This window comes from Ursus arctos, unplaced genomic scaffold (assembly GCF_023065955.2).
Source record: "Ursus arctos isolate Adak ecotype North America unplaced genomic scaffold, UrsArc2.0 scaffold_18, whole genome shotgun sequence".
NCBI classification, from domain to species: domain Eukaryota; kingdom Metazoa; phylum Chordata; class Mammalia; order Carnivora; family Ursidae; genus Ursus; species Ursus arctos.
Window position 1 is genome coordinate 3,711,010 of NW_026622852.1, and position 20,222 is coordinate 3,731,231.

General features: G+C 36.3%; 1 protein-coding gene across 13 annotated transcripts in view; it reads right to left on the reverse strand.

The window, feature by feature from the left end:
- Positions 1–20,222, reverse strand: part of PTPRD (protein tyrosine phosphatase receptor type D) — a 502,533-nt gene that overhangs the window by 300,242 nt on the left and 182,069 nt on the right. For all 13 annotated transcript variants that reach the window (XM_057313437.1, XM_057313436.1, XM_057313441.1 and 10 more), the window contains exon 3: positions 2,105–2,250. In XM_057313437.1, coding sequence (XP_057169420.1) covers positions 2,105–2,250 — 146 coding nt within the window. The remainder of the gene's footprint in view (positions 1–2,104; positions 2,251–20,222) is intronic.

Here is a 20,222-nt window from a genome sequence, read left to right on the forward strand (position 1 = left end):
ATAAAAATAAATATATGTATTTATAAATATATATATTTATGAACATCTCATGGCTTAATGTAGAGAAAGGTTTAAATATCCTTAATGCACATTTAAATTTTGACTTTTTCCAGTTTTATTGAGAAATAATTGGAAAACATCACTGTATAAAGTTTAAGGCATATAAAGTGATGGTTTGATTTACATGTATTGTGAAATGACTACTACGGTAGGTTTAATTAACATCCATCATCTCATATAGATGCAATAAAAAGAAAACAAAAAAAAATTTCTTCCTACTCTCTTAATGACTAACTGTTATGTGCCGCTATACGTTTATATTTCTGAACTATTTCCTAGGGTTAGACCCATCCTCTTTCAACAAACACTATACTATACATTACATGCCAGTGTTGCAATTTCCAATTTGAAAACCTTATTTAATACCCAGGATTGATTGTGCCCTACTTACTCTAAGCCAGACATTTTATTTGCCACTGGAGATAGAAGCAGCAAAACCAGTCTCACTTAGAGCTCTCATAGGCTTTATAAACTTGCAAAACAACAACAACAAACAAAAATACATATATACTATTACAGATTTTAAAGATTCTCAACCCAAGACTCAACACTATTTGATATACATGCTTCATGTAAAAATAACTAATTTTCCTTGGCTGTGTTTATATGATTCTCATTAGGAATTATGTAATGAGCAGAGCTCATGCTTTCAAATGTTTACTATTATAATTTAATCTTTGTTACAAGAGTTTGTCAAGAACCTACTGTCACCAGCAAGTATGATGTGAAACTCCTCTTTGATAAAAAATTCAATTTCATTTAAACTAAAACACACACACACACACATCATTTTCTACATGATATAGGAAATATTCTCAATGATTAAGATTTTTTTATGTTTAATCACTGTAGGTATTTGATTTTCAAACAAACATAATTTTAAATTTATCATTTGTAAACTGCAGTCTACATTTAAATTTCTACCAGTGTAATTAATTATACCATTTATAAGGCATCTGGACCCTTTATTGCTCTGTGAAAACTGGTAAAAAAAATTAGTAAAATCAAAATGTTCTGAATTTTGTACTTGCCATATTTCTTTTAACTAGAAATTGCCTTTAATTTGCCAAACTATGAATTAGGCTATGAAGTATGTCAGAAACTCAGGTAAGAGAAAGTGAGTTTTATATTTCGGGGCAGTTTGGAGATCTTTGTATCCTCTAAGAATCAAGTTATTCTCTCCATGTCTTAAAATTCAAGTATGTTATTGTGTGCTTCTTCCAATTTTTCTCTGCATATCTTATTACCTATTTTTCTCCTCCAAAAATGAGCAAATTTCTGAACCATTAGTCTCCTTAAAAACATTCAAAATAATATCTGAATTATGCCTCATCATCTTCAAGTCACTGAGCTTTCTTGAGGAATTTATTCAAGGGTTTAACTGCAATATCAACCTGGTTGGGTATGTTCTTCCAGAGTAGTGCTTAGCCCAACAACTGGAGCTAATTTCCCATTTTAGTTCATAGTACTTGTAAAACACAGCTGTGAGGTGCAGTGGACAACTTCATTTGCTGCCCAGTACCCATTCCTTTTGTAATAGGCACCTGAATCCCCTGTGGGAAAACATTGCTTCCCCACTCCAGGCCATGGGGTTGGATGGAACTGACTTCATTCCCAACAACAGAGGTAGATTCTGATTAACGTAAATTAGTTGGTCTCTACCATCCGGTTGTCCATATACACTAGTCCAGGGACAAGCAAGGAAAAGCTGGGAGCATAGGAAGCTTTCACCCATCTTCTAGCCTTGGTTGTGGGAGGATGTGAGACTGCCATATTGCAATCTTAAGGGGAACCAGTCTGAGGATGAGCCTGACAGATGGAAGCCAGGAACACTGAGCCTGGTACAATTAAATACAAACGTTAGTCACCTGACCCACAAATTCCCTTTCAGAAAGCCACTTAGAACTAAGTTTTCCAACATAAGCAACAAAAAAAAAGGCCGTATCTTAGCACACTTCATATCACAGTAAAACAAGCAATATACAAACCAAAGATACGGCGGACACATTTTTCCCCCAGAGAAACAGAACAATGGACCTAATACCTCAAATCTCTGATTGCTGACTTTCTTTCCTTTTTTGTTCCAGACAATCTTAGGTCTTGGGTCTCCTGTCGCTTGACAAATGAAAGAGGCAACTCCTCCAGAGACCCCTGTCTGGTCAACGGGAGTTCTTGTAAACCTTGGAGGTGCTGAAATAAAAAGAGATAAACATCACAATTACATGGAAAATTGAAACACAGAGTGTTACCCCACTGCCACTGCTTTCCCCACAGCCCTCAACCCCACTGAGGCCAATACACACATACATATGTGCACACACCAGGATTACAAAATTAGAAAAGCACCTTTTACTTTTAAGGGTAGTTTAAAGGAGAGGGAGGTAACTTTCTGGTCAAGATATCCACTAGTGCTTTTATTGCTGAAATCTGTATTAAGGCAGAGATCCAATAACATCCGAAAAGCAACATCACACATTAATTTTTATTACCAGTATAAAAAAAAATCCAATTTGTCCTCTGTAACAAAATGAGCTCATCAATCAAAGTGAGTAAAATTTTAGCTCTTTGCTTTGATGCCATTATCAGGGCACTGCCAGAAAGCAGCACTGCCACTGCTAAGCCATTAAAATTAGTGACATTTAAGAGAAATTCTAGGAAATTTTAAAGAGACAAGAAATACAGCCCTGAGTTAGAAGGTTTGGCAAGAAACAGAAATAGGAAAAAATGGTAAAGTGACTCCTTAACCTAAATATTGTGCTCTGCCTTACTTGAAACTTAACTTCACAATTTGCATAAAAGATGAGTCAAGAAGCCTCCAAAGTCATGGGGGGGGGGGGAAGGGAATTCCTGTAAAGAAAGATGCAGACTTTAAGATTCCTAAAGATTTCGGCTAGAGGTTAGAGGGTTTTTAAATGTTCTTTACTTTCTTAAAATGCTCCTAACATTCACCCTCTCTCTTCAAAACCTACTTATTATCCATCTTGCATTTCCAGATCTAGAAATCTATTATATGAAAATTAAATAATGAAGATGGGTATTTATGCACAAGGTTATCTACTATGCCATTTATTTAGCAAAGACTATACGTACCCTAAATATGAAATAAAATTAGAATTGACAGTGAAATGAACTACAGTGTGATGATAGAACATCATACAAACAGCCAACATTATATTGACAAAGTTTTTATAATATGACATGAGAAATACTTGTGATTCAATGATAAGCCACAAAAGCATCATACACAATTCAATATGAGGGGTATCAGATAATAAAGAAAAATACACCCCAAAAAGGATGGGACAAAATGTGCTAAAACACCAATGGTGGTTTGGAGGGGAAGTATATTCATTATTTTTCCTCCTTCTTTGCATTTTTCTCACATCCTTGAGTTCTTGCAGTTATGTTGTAATTAAATTTTTTTAATTCAAAAGCATCTTACTTTTCCATTTCATTTTCTTATTCCTATTACAAATTTCCTCTCCTACTGTTTTTCAGTTAAATATTATTAAAAAATGGTTTTAAGCAACTGTAGCTAACATTATTTTGAAAATAACCCTTAGATTTTAAGAAAGAAGAAAATAACAATGTTCCTGTTTGCTCATCACCATATTTTCTCTGCCTTGTTTTCACATTTCCCACGTGATGCTCCTGCTGGTTTGATGGGATGTCCTGACTCTCATCTTGGTTTTCCTGGAGTCAGGGAGGCCAGACTCACATCTCAGCTCTACCATAATGTATATGTATCAACTTGGGGGAAAAATGTCTCACTTTCCTGTTTCTGGTTGTTTTTGTTTGTTTTGTTTTGTTTTAAGATTTAATTAATTAATTTATTTGAGAGGGAGAGAGAGAGTAGTGTGCCCTGAGAAAGAGCACATGGGTGGAGGCGAGCAGAGGCAGAGGGAGAGAGAAGCTCAAGCAGTCTCCATGCTGAGCGCAGAGCCTGACATGGTGCTCAGTCTCACAACTTGGAGACCATGATCTGAGCTGAAGCCGAGTCAGATGCTAACTGAGTAAGCCAGCCAGGTGCTCCCTAACTTTCCTATTTCTTAACTGCAAAAATATGAAATGTAAAATAAATTATTTTCCAGAGATCCCTTCCAGTTTTAAGGTTTTCTAGCTTAGTGTATTATCTTCACGATGAAAGAAAGAAAGAAGAGTGGGGAGAGGTATCTTTGCAACGTTGGTGCTGGGAAATGAGTCTCTACCTCATCAGCCAATTCAACTTGGTGACAGTAGAACTAGTGGGAACGCAGGTCCCTGTTTGTTCAGGAATATTAGGAAAGAAATCAAGCTCCCCCAGCCCTGCTCGATATCACATCCTGCAACATCACCGGGTAGCAGTACAAACTAGATGATTACCAGAACTGCTGGAAGTACTTAAAATGATTTGAGATGACTAACAGTGAGAAGAATAAAAAACACTGTACACTGATGTCACTTTTCTGGAAACAAACAAACAAAAATGATATTAGAAGTGTTTATGTTTTTCATTCTGCTGTTGCAAACAATGCAAATTGATAATAACCACACACTTCTCAGCATCTAATATGGAAATTATAATCATGCAATTAAAATTCCTAGGGAATTTCCCTGGAAAAATAAAATGTATTGCATTGCTATATGAAATGGTACAATACTGTCTTTTTTGGAACCTTCCTTTTCAAAATACATAGCTCAAAAATTGTTGACCCTTAATGAAAATGAATTTTAACAATCTGTTTTCTTCTTTAAGTTCTGTTTTGAAATTTCTTGCAAGAATGTGTGAATGAGGTAAAGGGCTATGGTATAAACTGACTATGTACTAATCAGAAATTAAGTAAATCTAGAATATGGGATGCCATTCTTTTTGCACCAGGTTTGGTTTTGTTTGTTTGTTTACGGGATAGCATCCTATTTCTCATCATGTACACACACGCACACACACACAGAAGGAAATTTGGAGATTCTGACAATCTACAAATAGGCAATGACTCCTAGAACAATGACTCCTAAATCCCAGTGAGTGGGGACACTATGGAATGAAATTACTATTAACCATAGAAATCTGACTTCTAAATGGAAAGCACAGAAGGCAAATCCCCCCATATTCTCAGGGAGGTGATGTGACTACTATTCCAACGTTCAGATGTGTTTCTCGCTTACCTTCCTTTTCTGGTCATACCTGAAGTCTTCGTGCTAATATTCACAAATATTCAAATCTGCCACTGGATACTACTATAAAGAATTTATTTTTGTAGGTGAGGTCAAGTAATGAAGTTAACCTATTGAACTGTGGAAAATTTATTAAAATAACCAGTTAGACTCTGCTTTAGATCTTGGACTGTTTTCTTAAACTCTACTGAATACCACTATAGTGACCCAGTATTCTTAAAAAAAAAAAAAAATACTGATAAGGCTCCTTAAATGTATTATTTGAAAACAAGAAATGAAATTAATCACACTACATTTTAAAAAAATAGGTATATCAAGTGCATGTACACAGAGCTTTTTTTTTTTTTTTTTTTTTTTTAAGTAAGAAGGATGTTACCCTTCAGAGACAAAAATCACGACTTTCTTATGGGATCTGATGTCAATTTTTCTACATGTGCTCACAAAATCCAAACCACAAAAAGGATAAATGCCATTATTCTAGTTTCTAGATAATGTAGTAAAATGCGTTCAGTGAGCATGACTGTTCCATAAATAATCATCTTGGCTGGTCAAACTCTAAGACTGATGCTGTCAATGCAAGGCAGCCAGCCAAAGGAAAGGAATGGGAAAGAGAGTAGACCAAACTTAATAACTCCAACAAATGCCTGAGGCAAGTAAAAGTGCTTATTCTCAGAGGGGTATAAGAATACATAGCACTACTTCCTCCTCTCTAATATCTCAGCTTACTAAAAGAAATGAAATGAATCTTCTGCCTCCTTTTGTCATGGATATTACCCAAATTTAAGTCAGGCTCTGAATATAGGAAGAGAAGAGAATCCACATAAAAGCATAAAACAAAGACTTCTATTAAAAAGTCACACAATATGAGAGCCTCAGGTCTGAATAATCAAAATCCCCACGTTTATCCCATGAGATACACTTGGAGATACACCAAATATTACACTTGGTGAAAGAAAAGAAAAGAAAAGAAAAGAAAAGAAAAGAAAAGAAAAGAAAAGAAAAGAAAAGAAAAGAAGATAAGAAAGAAAGAAAGAAAGAAAGAAAGAAAGAAAGGAAGGAAGAAAGGAAGAAAGGAAGGAAGAAAGGAAGAAAGAGAAAGAACGAGAAAGAGAGATTAAGACTTTAAAGATGGAGAGAAGGACATTAAAACTTTACAAGCACCAGTACTGAGATAGGCACTGTTCCGTTATTATAGCTGACCGCCATTGCTATTCACCTAAAGCTGTCAGCCCTGTGCTTTGCAAATGCATTTCTGCTCAACCTGGTTTTGACAAGTGAGGAGTATGACCTTTCATTAAACTAATGCTGGGCACTGCAGAGGTCAAATTACTGTTAGACCCAGAAAGTCTATTTTCTAAATGGAAAACGGAAAAGCTAAACATGCATATGAGTCAGAACAGAGGCATGGCTGATATTCTAGAACATGTCTGCCATACTCACTTGCTGTTTTCACAGACTATGCATTCTCAGGATACAGACACTAGCTCTGGGAATCTGGTAGATTATTCTTCCCTACACAGCTCAAGAGGAGTCACAAACTGCGGACTGATTTTTGCTTCTAAGAGGTTAGTTTGTTTCTTTAGATATAACAAATGCACAGTACCTTCGCATCTAACGATCATAACACTTTGATGTCTTATCAGATTTCAAGTTGCTAGGCTCTCTGAAGACAAGGAGATAAGCCCAATGAGCAGTTATTGTTATTAAATTAAGGGGATAGATCCTACTAAGACCAGCAAGCTCCCTTTGACCATCCTTAACAAAGTGTTCCTTCAAGGACAAAATTCTCCCCTTAGTACACTATATTAGATAGAGCTAGACATTAATGGGGGAGAACCATTGAAATCTACTAGTAACATCCATGCAAGAAGGAATTTATCAAAAATTCTTAAAGGTTAAGAAGACAACTCAGATTTGCAGTAACTTGATTGGCCAACTGAGAATCGCTTAAAACCGATTCACAGAAAGAACTACACACTACAAAAGGGAAGGGAAGAAATGAGGGTGCCATTTGTCTAATTTAATTCTAATGAATAAGCCGCTTCTGCAGACATCAAGTAAATATGACGAATGAGGAACAAAACTAACAGCATGTAACTAATTGGCTTTTTTTCTTTCAGCTGATTAACATTTCCTTAAATAGAGAGTTCTGTTTTTAAAGGGATATTTGTCATAATAACGTACTTAAAATCTTGAAAGGGGAAGGTTAATGATGCTATTTAATGATACTAAGGGAGAGGATGAGGGAATGTTCAGTAGGAATATGTAGGTAGTTCTGTGCTTAAGAATCTGCCTCCTCCCAAAAGAGTGCCTGTAGAATTTATGAGACTGTCAACTGAACTCATCTCATTTGTTTTTTTTCCCCCTCTGGAAGTATCAGGAAGGGAAGCTCAGGAAATTCAGAGCGTAGCAGGAGTCAGGGGTGGTTCTAAGGATAAAAGCCAGGTCTGAATGTATACAAGCTATTAGGGTTTTACAGTCCCTTCCTGCCACAACACACTCATTACCACTGCCCCAAGCACAAAGAGTGGCAAGAATTTAGCGGATGATGAATTCTGTTATGATTCATTTGATCTCTACTGGGCAGGAATGGAGGGAGGAAAGTGTGCCTGAGATAACAGCAAAACCACAAGAGCACATGAAAAGAAATGAGAGACGTCCCAAGCTGATGCATGATCGTAAGGGAGGCAGAAGTGTGACACACACACCAGGCTGGACTGGTTTCTATAGCAGATGTTCTACATGAAGTGGGGCTGGTGGGGTATCTGTCCTATCACACGGGGTCTGAACAGGGTCGCGTCTGATATCCATGGCCAGCATAGACCTTCAATGTCAAAGAGACTTTTTCTGAGTCATCAATGAGGCTGTCTTTCAATCTTATAGCCTTAATATTTGACTTAAGAAGCATTATTCTTCAAAATGGGATAAATAAATAACTAATCTTTAGTGAATTCAAGGCAGTGGACTAAATATTCTATATATCTCATGTGCAATGTTTTCCATAGTCCTGCAAGATAATAGCATTACTCCTATTTTATAGAATTATAGAAAGCTTTACAATACTATAAAGATTTGGAAGGAAGGAAGGAAAGAGGGAGAAAAGGGAAAAAGAAAGGAAGGCAGGCTCCCTGAGGTTTTAAGTGAGTCCTGGACTTTTGATCTAATTGTGAAGCCCCAACATTCTTACTGTGCCAAACTAGACAATGGGAAGTTACAATGACACTGCATAGACAATAAGGTACAACTCAATTTATTGTATATTTTCAAGTCTGTTTTAGTTAACTATTAAACATATACTGACTGTTTCCTCAAGGGTTTGGCAAGTACTTTGTGCTGTATTACAGCAATTATTTTTCACTTGTTAAGTGAACAAGCTCACTCAGAAGGCCTATTGAGATTATTCTTCTCATTTCCTGGAGCCAATTTAGATAAGGGCTAAATGAACTATGATGTCTGGTCAACAGACAAAAATCGATGACACAAAATTCATAAACAGATCGTGTAAGTTCCAAGGTTAGTATGGTAGAACACTTCTGTATTATTCGATGTATACACTAAATTTGTTCATGGTGGATAAAGACAAATACCCCACTGATGTTTTTGACATAAATTTCCCCTTTTTCTCCTTCCAAAGCATTTCAATGACATATGTAGGTATGTCTATACCACTAATTGTATTAAGCCTTAACTTTCAATTCTTTGAAAATGACTCTAAAGCAGTCCTCCATTGGGTAGACAGATGTCTGTGCCTCTGTATAACTATCAATATTCAAGTTGACAAAGGATTGATATATACACTAACAGAAAGGAGAGGGAAAAGGAGGGGAAAAAAGAAGGTAAGGAGGATAGGAAGAAGAAATTTGACTTAATGGAAAGATTAACTTGAACTTCTCCTCAATGTCAAGTCCTCATTTCTAACTGCTTGAAAGATTGCCTAGCAGCATTCCAAAATCATTATCGTGGAAACACACCATGCCATCTGCCTTCCCAAATCTCCTTCTCTTACTGTTTCCATTTCTATTTGTGGCACTTCCATCCTTCCAAACTCCTGACCTTGCAGCCCTGAACTCTTATTTGTCTTCTTCTCTTCCACCCCACTACCATTCAATTATTAAGTCCTACAGATTCTGCTTCTACTACGTCTCACTCCTCTTTTTTCACATCCAGCAACAACGACTACGATTCTCCTGTAAGACGGACATTAGAATCACTTGGGAGCCTTAAAAAAACAAACAAAAAAATCCAAAAACTATGAGTGCTTAGACTCTACTTCAGACAATTCAAATAGAAAATCAGTGGGTAGGGATGGGTAATTAATTTCCAGAGGACTCCAATGTCCAGCCAAGTTTGAGAATCACTTAACGATACCATAGTATCTGAACTTTCCCATCTGGTCACCCTCACTTCAGGTATTTATTGCTACAATCAATAGGGCACATTATTGATGATCCTTCTTTTCCCTTCCCTTCTTATTCTTTGAGGTTTTTAAAAATGCATCTATGATTAAAGTTCTTTTCCACTCAAAAGAAACATAAACATAAATGAGTTTTAATAGCTTGCCACTGTCAAATAAACCCAGAAATTTTGTTTGCCCCTTAAGACCTTTCAAAGCTGCTGCCAACCTATTTTTCCCAAATACGTTTCTACCTTTGCTCATCAAGAACCTAAAATTCCCTGCCTCAGTGTCCTAGTATATGCTATTCCCTTGCACAAAATGCTTTCTCCCCCATTTCTGAATTTATAGAAGTTTTCCATTTTCAATCCCATTAAATATCTTGAGGCCTTCTTTGAACCTCCCATGTAGACGAAATCTACTCTTTTTTATCTCTTATTGAATCTCTTTTCTCTTTTTGTATCTCTTTTATGAGTCAGAGCAGTCTATATTTTATTATAGCTATTTTATGCTCATGTAGTTCTCTCCCTTCACATTAACTGAACCTTGAGAGAACCATTTGTGACCCGGTCATCTCTGAAGTCCCATAACTCCTACTAATCATCCCCGGCACATGGTAGGTGTTCATTGCCTACACAGACTTGATTAAAGGCTCTCCAAGGTTCTACACCTCTTAGTCCTTGGCTCTACACTTTTGGGTATTTTGTATGGATAATAACACTGTAAACATGATTACTGTGCCTCTCTTTGACCTTGTGTTTGCTTATAGCATCAGTTAGCTGCAGAATGCAAACTTCATGTAATACACATTGACACTGTAAAACACTGATGTGACGGAACCAACCACGTCCTAAGTTGGCAAGATGTAGCATAACCAAATCACACATTCATGTGTCTGCCTTAGGACTGAATTCAGATGAAGTATGTCAATGCGATGAATCGCAATCTCTTTTACGAATTCACTCCACCTCATTGTTATAACATTGTTATCCTCCTCTCTGCCTCTTTTTGTGCTTTTCATTTTTAAGTAAGATGACGTTATCTATTACACATAATAATATATTCATTATACATAAATTAGAAAACACAAATAAAATAAATTTTAAAACATCCTAATGGTTATCACCTTGACGAATATGTTTTAAAATTGCTCTATACCCATTTAATATTTAATAATTTTTACATAAAAGAGGTTATGTTATACTATTATTTTATAGCCTGCATTTTACTTAAAATATATTTTGTATATCCTTTTGTCAATAAGTATCTAAATTGAATATCATTTTTATATTATAGAGCATATAGATAATATTTTAATTTACTATTAAACATTTAGGTTGTTCCTAATGTTTCACTATTATAAAAAATCTTTCAATGATTACTCTTATAATTACATCCTTGCACATATATGTAATCCCTATATGTAATTCATTTCTACAGGTAAAATTTCAATACATATGATGCATTCCTATAGGCAAAGCTATTGGATCAAAAATTGTTATGTTTTTAAGACTTTTTATATGTTTTAAAGTAACTCATAAATTCACAGGAAAAATATATATCAGGATATCCAATTACCGAGGCTACTGATAGAGCTGAAAATGATCACTTTATCATTGGCCAAATTTTTATCCTTTTGAGCCAAACAGGGGAGATAAAAGGTAGAATTCAGAGTGACTGGTTTTGAGGAGAAAGCTGGAAAATTCCCCCCCTCAAAAAAGAATCATCTTCAAATACTTCCCAAACACTGCCTTTTCCATTTCTCCTTAGCATAACACAGAGTAAGGTACATAGGTGCTCAGTGGCCAACATTTATAGACCAATAAAGAAAGACGAAAAGGATGAAGAAAAAACATCTACAAAACAGAATTATTGAGAATAGTATTTAAACGCGATATAAAATAATTTTCAATTTAAAAATACTCAAGTTCATTTCAGTCTTTCCAATTGTTTTTTAAAAAATCTTGTAGAGATGAGATTACATATGAACTAGTCTGTTTACAGCAGTTAAATAAATTTCTAGTTTGTCTTGTGTCAAGATATATTAATACCTGGTCATAAACACATGTTTGACAGCAGTAAAAGTTGTATGGCCTCACCACTATAACTTTTTTTTTTTTTTAACATATAGCCATGGGATATTATGACCAAAACAAACAATCCCCTACATTCACTGTGTCTGGGCCATAAAACTTCTCTGAACTATTGACATGCTTAGTAAGCCTGGCCATCTGTTTTGGTGTAAGACGCTCACAGTAACCACTGGTTTAGTGACATAAATTTCAGAAAGGCTGCCAGTGGTCTTGAATCACTCTTAGATATAATCTGTAAAGCCATTCTTACCATCCCCTATGCCAGAGTCATGCATTCTTAATGAAAACACGTTATCAGCAGCACCATTTAGATATTTACTCAACATTTTCCACTTTAAGCCTCCGGGTTTGCTTACTACCAACTTACACATTCAAAATACACAGACCGCGCGTCCGTTTTCGTTCAATAGAGCGATAAAGGCCTTTATGCTGAAACAGATGAAAAGTCATCCAATGTCCCAGGCTCATTCAGTAAAGATGTAGGCAAATGACACAATATTTATTGGCTTTTTTCATAGTCCCTCTAAATGGTAATACACTCACAAGGCTATTTAACGCAGACACTGTATTTGACAAAAAAAGAAACTACCCCGACCCTTCAGCATCTTTTTATAGAATTAGTTTTCAAAGCAGATTCATTTACATCATTCACTGCTAATTCACTCATTAATCATAATTTATCACATCAGATGTACTGATCATCATTAAAAGTAACCATTTATTCTTCATTCTAACCCGCTGCTTATCATGTACCTGCAAATTGGATCACACAGGAAAGGTAATTGGCTTATTTGAAAAGAAACATGAGTGCAGATACAACTGAAGTGGCAAAGAAAGAAAAAAATAGGCGATAAAACAATACCATCTTTGTCATTTTCCCCCTGATTTTTCCCCAACTCCGGAATATGGATGCTATTACTTCCCTTCTGAGAAATTTCCAATATATCAATTCCATAAATTATGTTTTATTTTTGCTTCAGAGGAACTAGAATGGCATGCTGTGCTGGCTTCACTTCAGACACCAGCAGCAAGCCAATGCCACAAAGAAAAGGTCTACTGATACCATCGTAAGTGCTTTGAGCCAATAGGAGGCACTGTTTGTAACTCCTGCCTTCCAAACCAAGTGAGGAGTTACCACGACTGGCAAAAGCCTGGGTCATTTCTTGTAAGATCGATCCATCTTCCAGGAATAAAGGGATTGCAAGTTTTCATATATCACTTTTAAACTGGTAAATTAGCAAGGGACTTTGGAAAATAAAAGTAACTAAAATATTCCCAAGTAGCTCCAACATGCAAGGAGTGTATATACACCCACATGCACACACCTTCAGGAGGTAGTAAAACACATCACAAGATGATGTTCAAATGCATTTACTGGAGAAATTTAGAATCAGCATCATAAGAAAACACTATTATTAGACAAAAGAGCATCTTTTTACATATAATGTTTTGGTATGTTACTAAAATGATCTGTCTAAAAGGAAATATTGTAAAAATAAACTGCCTGAGTTTTTGTAACACAGGAAATATTAATTATAAACTACAGGTTTATAATAAATAGGATACAATTTCCTAAAGAAAGTCCATAATTAATATTATCTTCAAAATGAATACTATTATGATTTTGAAATGTTTCCAATAATGAAATGTTCAAAATTTTCATTATTTAAAAATACTTTCTTGGTGTTCAATGTTTAATTTTAGGGTACATTACCATTTGTCAATAAATAGGTACATATATAATGAATAAACAATGGAAAAATAAAATACAAAATTAAAAAATATTGACTTGCCTATACAACAGTGTCATATTACAGTGAAATGATGATTTTAAAACTACATTTGAAAAATGGCCGGCACCATTCAGATTTAGACCAATACTCTAAGTTTCTACAGCTTATGTCATAGCTTCATTCTGTGTAATACCTAGCATATTGTAGGCATTCAAAACCTCTTTTAAAAAGGCACAATTATTTTGGTCATATGGATATTTTATGTATGAGTCTATGTCCTTCCAGATATTTTCCACTAAATTTAGATTTTTTTTAAATTCACTTTTCTGTAGACCCAAAGCAAAAAGGTATTTGGCAGCAATTTGCAGGATTCCAAATATTCTCATTCAATATTAGGTAACTATTAGAACCAATAACATTTCATAAGATATTAAAAATACTCATTTTCTGGTATCCTTCCAACTCAACACATGTAGCAAGCAAAAGAATGGCATTCGTTTTACATATTAAATCCATCCTTTCTAAAATAAAATCAAATTCTTTTTTAGAGTTAAGAGAAAGAATCTGCACTCATACAATGCAAGTTGTGGAGAGTGTCCCACTGAATTTAATCTTGCTAACAATGATTGATCTCTACATTCTCAGAGTAGCCTGTTACCCACCCATTCTCAAATTCTACCCAGTAAGCTATTTGGGGGTACAAAAGATGGAAAGCATGACAACTGGTTTATGCTAGGACTGTGAAGTCGTGTACAAGCAAGCTATGATAATAATAGATGATCACCCGGGGCCATGTCCACACAGAAAACTCAAGTTGACGTTAACTGGATCCTGGCACAGAGAGGAGAGGGTACAATTCCTTGGTTTGTAGATGAAAATAAACCTTTAAAGAACTTTAATAAAACGAGCCCTAGATGGAACAAAGTATAATGCTATAATCTAACTCTTGCTCTTTCTTTTTTTTAGCTATGTCTCCATAAAATAACCCTATCAGCATTTCCATGACAGCATGTTAAATCTGAGGAGGAAATGTCTCATTCTTGCCGCCTGTGAACTGAGACACATACAGATTTAGAAAGCCAACAAGAAGAGGGGGAAGGGCCTTTTGGTTTTGTTTTTTTGTTTTTTTGGTTTTTTTTTTCCTGTCCTCATTGAAATCTGTTATGCTCTGGCCAGTCCTTTTGTTCCCATTTTCTCTAACTGCATCAGATTTATCTACACAAATACCCATTTCACCTCTCCTGGGAAGAGAATTTCAGTAACTCTTGAACCTAGAGACATGAGGTAACACTACTCAAATAGTCTGGAAACACTTTTCAGTCGGATTAGTTTTCAAATATCAAGTCCCTAATTTGTATCCCTGGGCAGTGCAGACCCTGGTACCAGCTCATTTCAGTGCAGATTATGCATGCTTTTCTAGAGAAACACATTATCTGAGCCCCAGGAATATGGGAGGCATTCCAAAACAGCATAGACAGTGAGGACCTTTATTTGCCAACTAACTTTTCCCCCCCATTCTCTAATTTACAGCTCAGGGTATTAAGTAAGAAAACAAAGGGTTTTCCCACACAAAAATAACCTTTTTGAAAAACCTGCAAACGAGGTTTTAATTACACTATTTACCAATATAGACTGCGTGCAGAAATAAACTAAAGCATTACTTGCTATGGTTTGCTTGCTTTCCCCCCCCCCAATTTAACTGTTGAAAGTAACATCACAGCAATTTAAGTTAGTTTTGTGACAAATTATTAAGACACTTATTTTAGAAGGAAAATCAGCCAATAATTACTGCCCTGGCAACATGGCTATTGTTCAGAGCAAAACAGAAGCTGTGGCTGACAGCTGATGGGCCCAGCCCCCTGCTATCCTCAGAACACATTTGCAGATATGCAAAGCCTCCTGCCAGACCAAAGCATGCTGTAGCCACCCTTTCATCCAGCAGGGCTACACTGATCATCTTATGCTGACTACAATAAAATGACACCATTTTAGGATCTCCTGCAAGGCTGGACCTAGCTTTAGATTTGAAAAATATTGTATTAATTATTAATGATTCCACTTATGCAATAATACTAGCCTTTTTGCACCATTCTAAAATATCAATGTATAACCCAAGCACATTTTTAGATATGTGCCCCAAAGTGTTTTTGTTAATGATCCCAAATAATTATGAAAAGGAAGAAAATGATTCCCTTGTATTTGTGTAACAAGAGAACTTGTGAATATATGCCAGGCCACATATGTGAGAATCCGGATGAACTTAATCTTCCAGAATTATAAAAAGGGCCTCTTGATTATCCTGGGATAAACCGTGATTCAGTACCAAATGAAAATATAAAGCTTCTGGGATGCTAAATGTTGAGTGATGCATTCTACTCCTTTCCCTGAATCATTATATAATCTAATCAGTCACTAATTTAATCAAAGGGAATGGCGTTTTAAAGCTATTTGCAACACCTTTGTCAAATTTTACTACCTGAAGTCTTTGGAAACCTAGTGAGAGTCAAAGCTGCTTTTTGAGATAGATCTAAAAATGCAACAAAATAGATCTTTATTCAGGGCTGGTGTTTCAGAGGGAAAAAGACAAAAGAGGAAGCTAAAGGGATGGGCTGCAATTAATATTTAAATTTAACTGCATCAGTTATTCCAATTCACTAAATAGATGTCCTTTGGGGTTGTCAGTGTTTTCCTGAGGCAAAATAAACAGAGAAAGGTAAAACCAGTGTTCAGAATCTGCAAAGCAAAGCAGTCACAACACTTATGCTTAAGAGACTGAACTAAATGAAAAGCATTTGGGAAAAGGGTCATTATTTTGCAAAGGGTCATTATGAGGGCTCTGCCCTCTTCTCCCATCCAGCTGAGGGTTCTAGCAGTCAAACTGCTCCCACCAGTTCCCTGAAGTGTCTCCCATGCTGCACATTTGACTAAGGTCGCCAATCAGTTCTAGAACACACCTTTCACCCTTCCCACGCTCAAGTGTTGAGCCTGGCCTGAGAAAATCGCAGCAGGTGCGGGTTAGTGCCATTGCAAATTCATGCTCTAAGGCTCAACAGGCCCTGCGTCATCTTCAATCACTTGCCCACAATGCACCACACTCCAGAAGTCCGTCCTGCCCAGACCTCCCACCTCCAAGATATGGATGCTCTTGCTTCTCCTTCAACGGGGAAAATAATGCCATCCAGCAGGATCTTGATGGCCGCCACCTCCTATCCACTGTATAAGAACTTTCCTTCAGTTTATCCTGTTCCACACCAATTGCTTCTCTTGTCTTTTGATTCCCTCCCACCATCTTGAGCATCCATTGCCCCCTCTCTGTACACAATCAACATCTTAACTCTCTCTCTCTCTCTCTCTCTAAGTGCGCCTTCCCTTTTGACCGGGGTCTCTCACAACTGATATTCTGGGTCACATTCTCTTTTTGTGGAACTGGCCTGAACATTGTCGGAGGTTTAGCAGCTTCCCTGCCCCTTTCACTAGATGCCAGTAACACCCTCTCACCCCAGCTGTGAAAAGGAAACACCAACAAATGTCCCTCGGAGGACATTCTAAGGTTTAGCGCCAAAAAAGTATATCACATCCCAATTATCCCCACAGTCCCTGGCAAACCAGGATGGTTGGTCACCCTAGCTTAGGCCTTGCCAATTACTTGCTCAATTACTCCCTATTCCGTACTTCTCTGTTCCTTTAAGTATTTCCATTTCACATTTTACATTGCTTATAAATGCTTCCTCATCTTCTCTCTCCCCTGTGAGACTGTGAGACAACAAGAGGAATGACCTGTAGCAGGAACTCCTCTAATATTAAAACTCTAACCAAGAATTATGCCTCCACTGAAGTTTATTGAATTATCCATGATTGCATGAGATTCAAGTCTATAACCTTTGTATATGGACATATTTAGGTTAAGGCCACGATGCAGGAATAAAGAAATAAATACAAATTATGCACCTATTTATCCCTTTACTGAGGAATTATTTGTTATAATCTATGAATATAAGCCAGTGGAAGAAATATATATACAAAGATTTTATTCCTTCTATCAAGCGCTGCTCGTAAAAATAAATTTAATACATGAACTTGGTAATTGGTCTCTCTATGTATGTACACCTCTCCTTGGATTTTAGCTGTTATGAAGGAAATGTTCTTCAAGATCATTAACCTGCCTGGTCTGTACTGGCTTCTCGAATTGATCCTAATACGTGATATTATTAACTCTCTCTTTCTCTCTCTCTCTTTTTTTTTTTTTTTTTTTTTGTTCCCTGTTAGATTTTCTTCTCCTAGTATCTTAGTCTTTCTGGCAAATTTTTGTGGTGTTTCTGTGTTATTTGTTAAGCAAAACAACTTCATATATTAACACATAGGGCAATAAGAGTTTATGTAAGATTGCTAACCATAACTAGGATATGTAATTAGAATTAGATTAATAATCAGCAAACAATGAGGATAAACATAAGTGATTAACGGTTTTTTAAAAAGTAGAGATGAGAACACATACTTATCACCAAGTGATAAATCCAGACTAGTTTCGAAATTACTCAACTCTCTGATTTGTCCAAAAATACATGGAACATTTTAAATGTAAGGTAATTTTACACATCCTATTTTTCCTAAAGGACCAAAATAATCCACAAAAGCAATCTCTGCTTTCCTGCTCTCCCTCTATGGGAAAATGTATTTTATAATTGTGAATAGAATATATACTTTAATGGCAGAAGGCTATTGTGCCTTTTTTAGCCAGAATTTAGGGTTGAAACTGCAAAGCATTCAATAACATAATTTGCTTCTAAGTATACAGCAACCATTCACCTCCCCCAAATTATAAAAAGCATTTTCCACAAATAGTGTCCTTTATCTACTTTAGATACTGAACTTTTAAACTTAAAATTTTAAACAAAAACAATATAAATATGAAAGTGCACACATTAAAACACAAAGGGGATTAAAAAGCTTTGAAAAAGTCACTTATGAATGAGCAGATTTATTTTGGCCACTACCAAATGACCCGGGAAAGGCCATATACACGAACTTTTTCACAATTTTCACATTTCTTTTGCTCCCAAGACCATGACTCTCTTACATTGCATGGTATTCTTCGCAATTTTTTTTCCTTTTTTCTTTTCTTAATATCTCTTTCACCCATCACTTTTATATTACCACATCTTTGACAGGACTTGTTCATTTCTTGACTAGCTTTATTAAAATAGACTCCTTACTTCTGATCTTCCTAAACTCACCAGATCCATTTAACTGAAAGTGCTGTTCAACAAAAAGGCAGCTGCAATCAGGCTACAAACCTGCTCAGGAGTCTACGCGGTTCACTACGATTGCCTACTTAATACCGGGCAGGAGTTCTGCTGAGAGAATTAATTAAATGTAGCAGATAAGACCCTGCATGTTAGGTCTCTGATTTACCTGACACGACCTCAATTTTCACTACTCACAAACATGTCAGACTCATAGACTTTTCTGAAAACATAATTTCATCACATTTTATCTGAAAATACCGTGCAGAGCCACCTACAACAGCATCGCCTTTTATTGCTTGTTAAAAATCCATATTCTGTGTCCCAGTCCAGATCTGAATCAGAATGTCAAAATAAGGGCTGGTGATCTGTGTCACTATTATATCCAACAGATATCTTTAAGCATACTAAGATTTTAGAACTTTACGTGTATTCGTTAAGACTATTCCATTCCTCCTGGGGCACCTGGGTGGCTCAGTCAGTTAAGTGTCTGCCTTCAGCTCAGGTCATGATCCCAGGGTCCTGGGATCGAGCCCCACATTGGGTTCCCTCCTCTGCAGGGAGTCTGCTTCTCCCTCTCCTTCTGCCTGCCGCTCCCCCTGCTTGTGCTAGCTCTCTCTCTCTCTCTCTCTGTCAAATAAATAAATAAAATCTTATTTAAAAAAAGAGACCATTCCATTCTTCTGAAATAATTTCACCAAATATCTGTGTCTTGAAAGTCTATTCCTCTTCAAGACCATCCCAAATGCCTCTCCTGGGTGAGGTCTTTTCTGATGTATCAAGTATGGTTTCTAAGAACTTTGCACACCTTCTCTCAGAGCTGAAAGCAGAGTTCCCTTGACTTTAAGGAAGCTTTAGCTTCAGGGCCCTTCAAATGCATAGGCCCCATGTGTCACCACCTCACACTGGCATGGTCAAATGCCTTGCAAAATTTGCAGTGGTAAGAGATTTCACTCCCAGTCACTTAACATTATTCATATTTTTCTTACTGCAGAGTGGTGTTTAAGGGCTACAGGCAGTTTTGGGGAGCCAGTTAGGGAAGTTAAGTCAGGATATATATAGTCTGGATTTAGTAGAATACATTAATGTGATTTACAGTTCAATTACTACTGTTGATCTGCTTTAGGAGTGATTTCTAGCTCTACTTCTATTGCTCACTTTACCAACCAATCCAGCCTCTTCTATGAGGACACCAGTGACGAACTGGTTGGTACTTGCCATAAATTCAAGGAATATTATGACCTGTCACTGAGCAAGAACACTGGGATGTCCAGCCTCATAGCTAGATGTCACAGAAATTATCACATTATCAGCAAAAAGTCATAAAGCTGACAAAGAGTTTCTGAACTGACAGAAAAATAAACTTCCACCAACATGGCTACAGGGAGAAATTTTTCTATTTTTGAACTATTCTTCTATTTTCCATATGGAAAATATTATAAAATTGCCATATGAAAAATTATAACTGAGAAAAATAGAGGTATGGCAGGGAGCTAATTAATACATTGTATATATGTCTAGAGTTTTATGGTGTTTGTCAATTTCC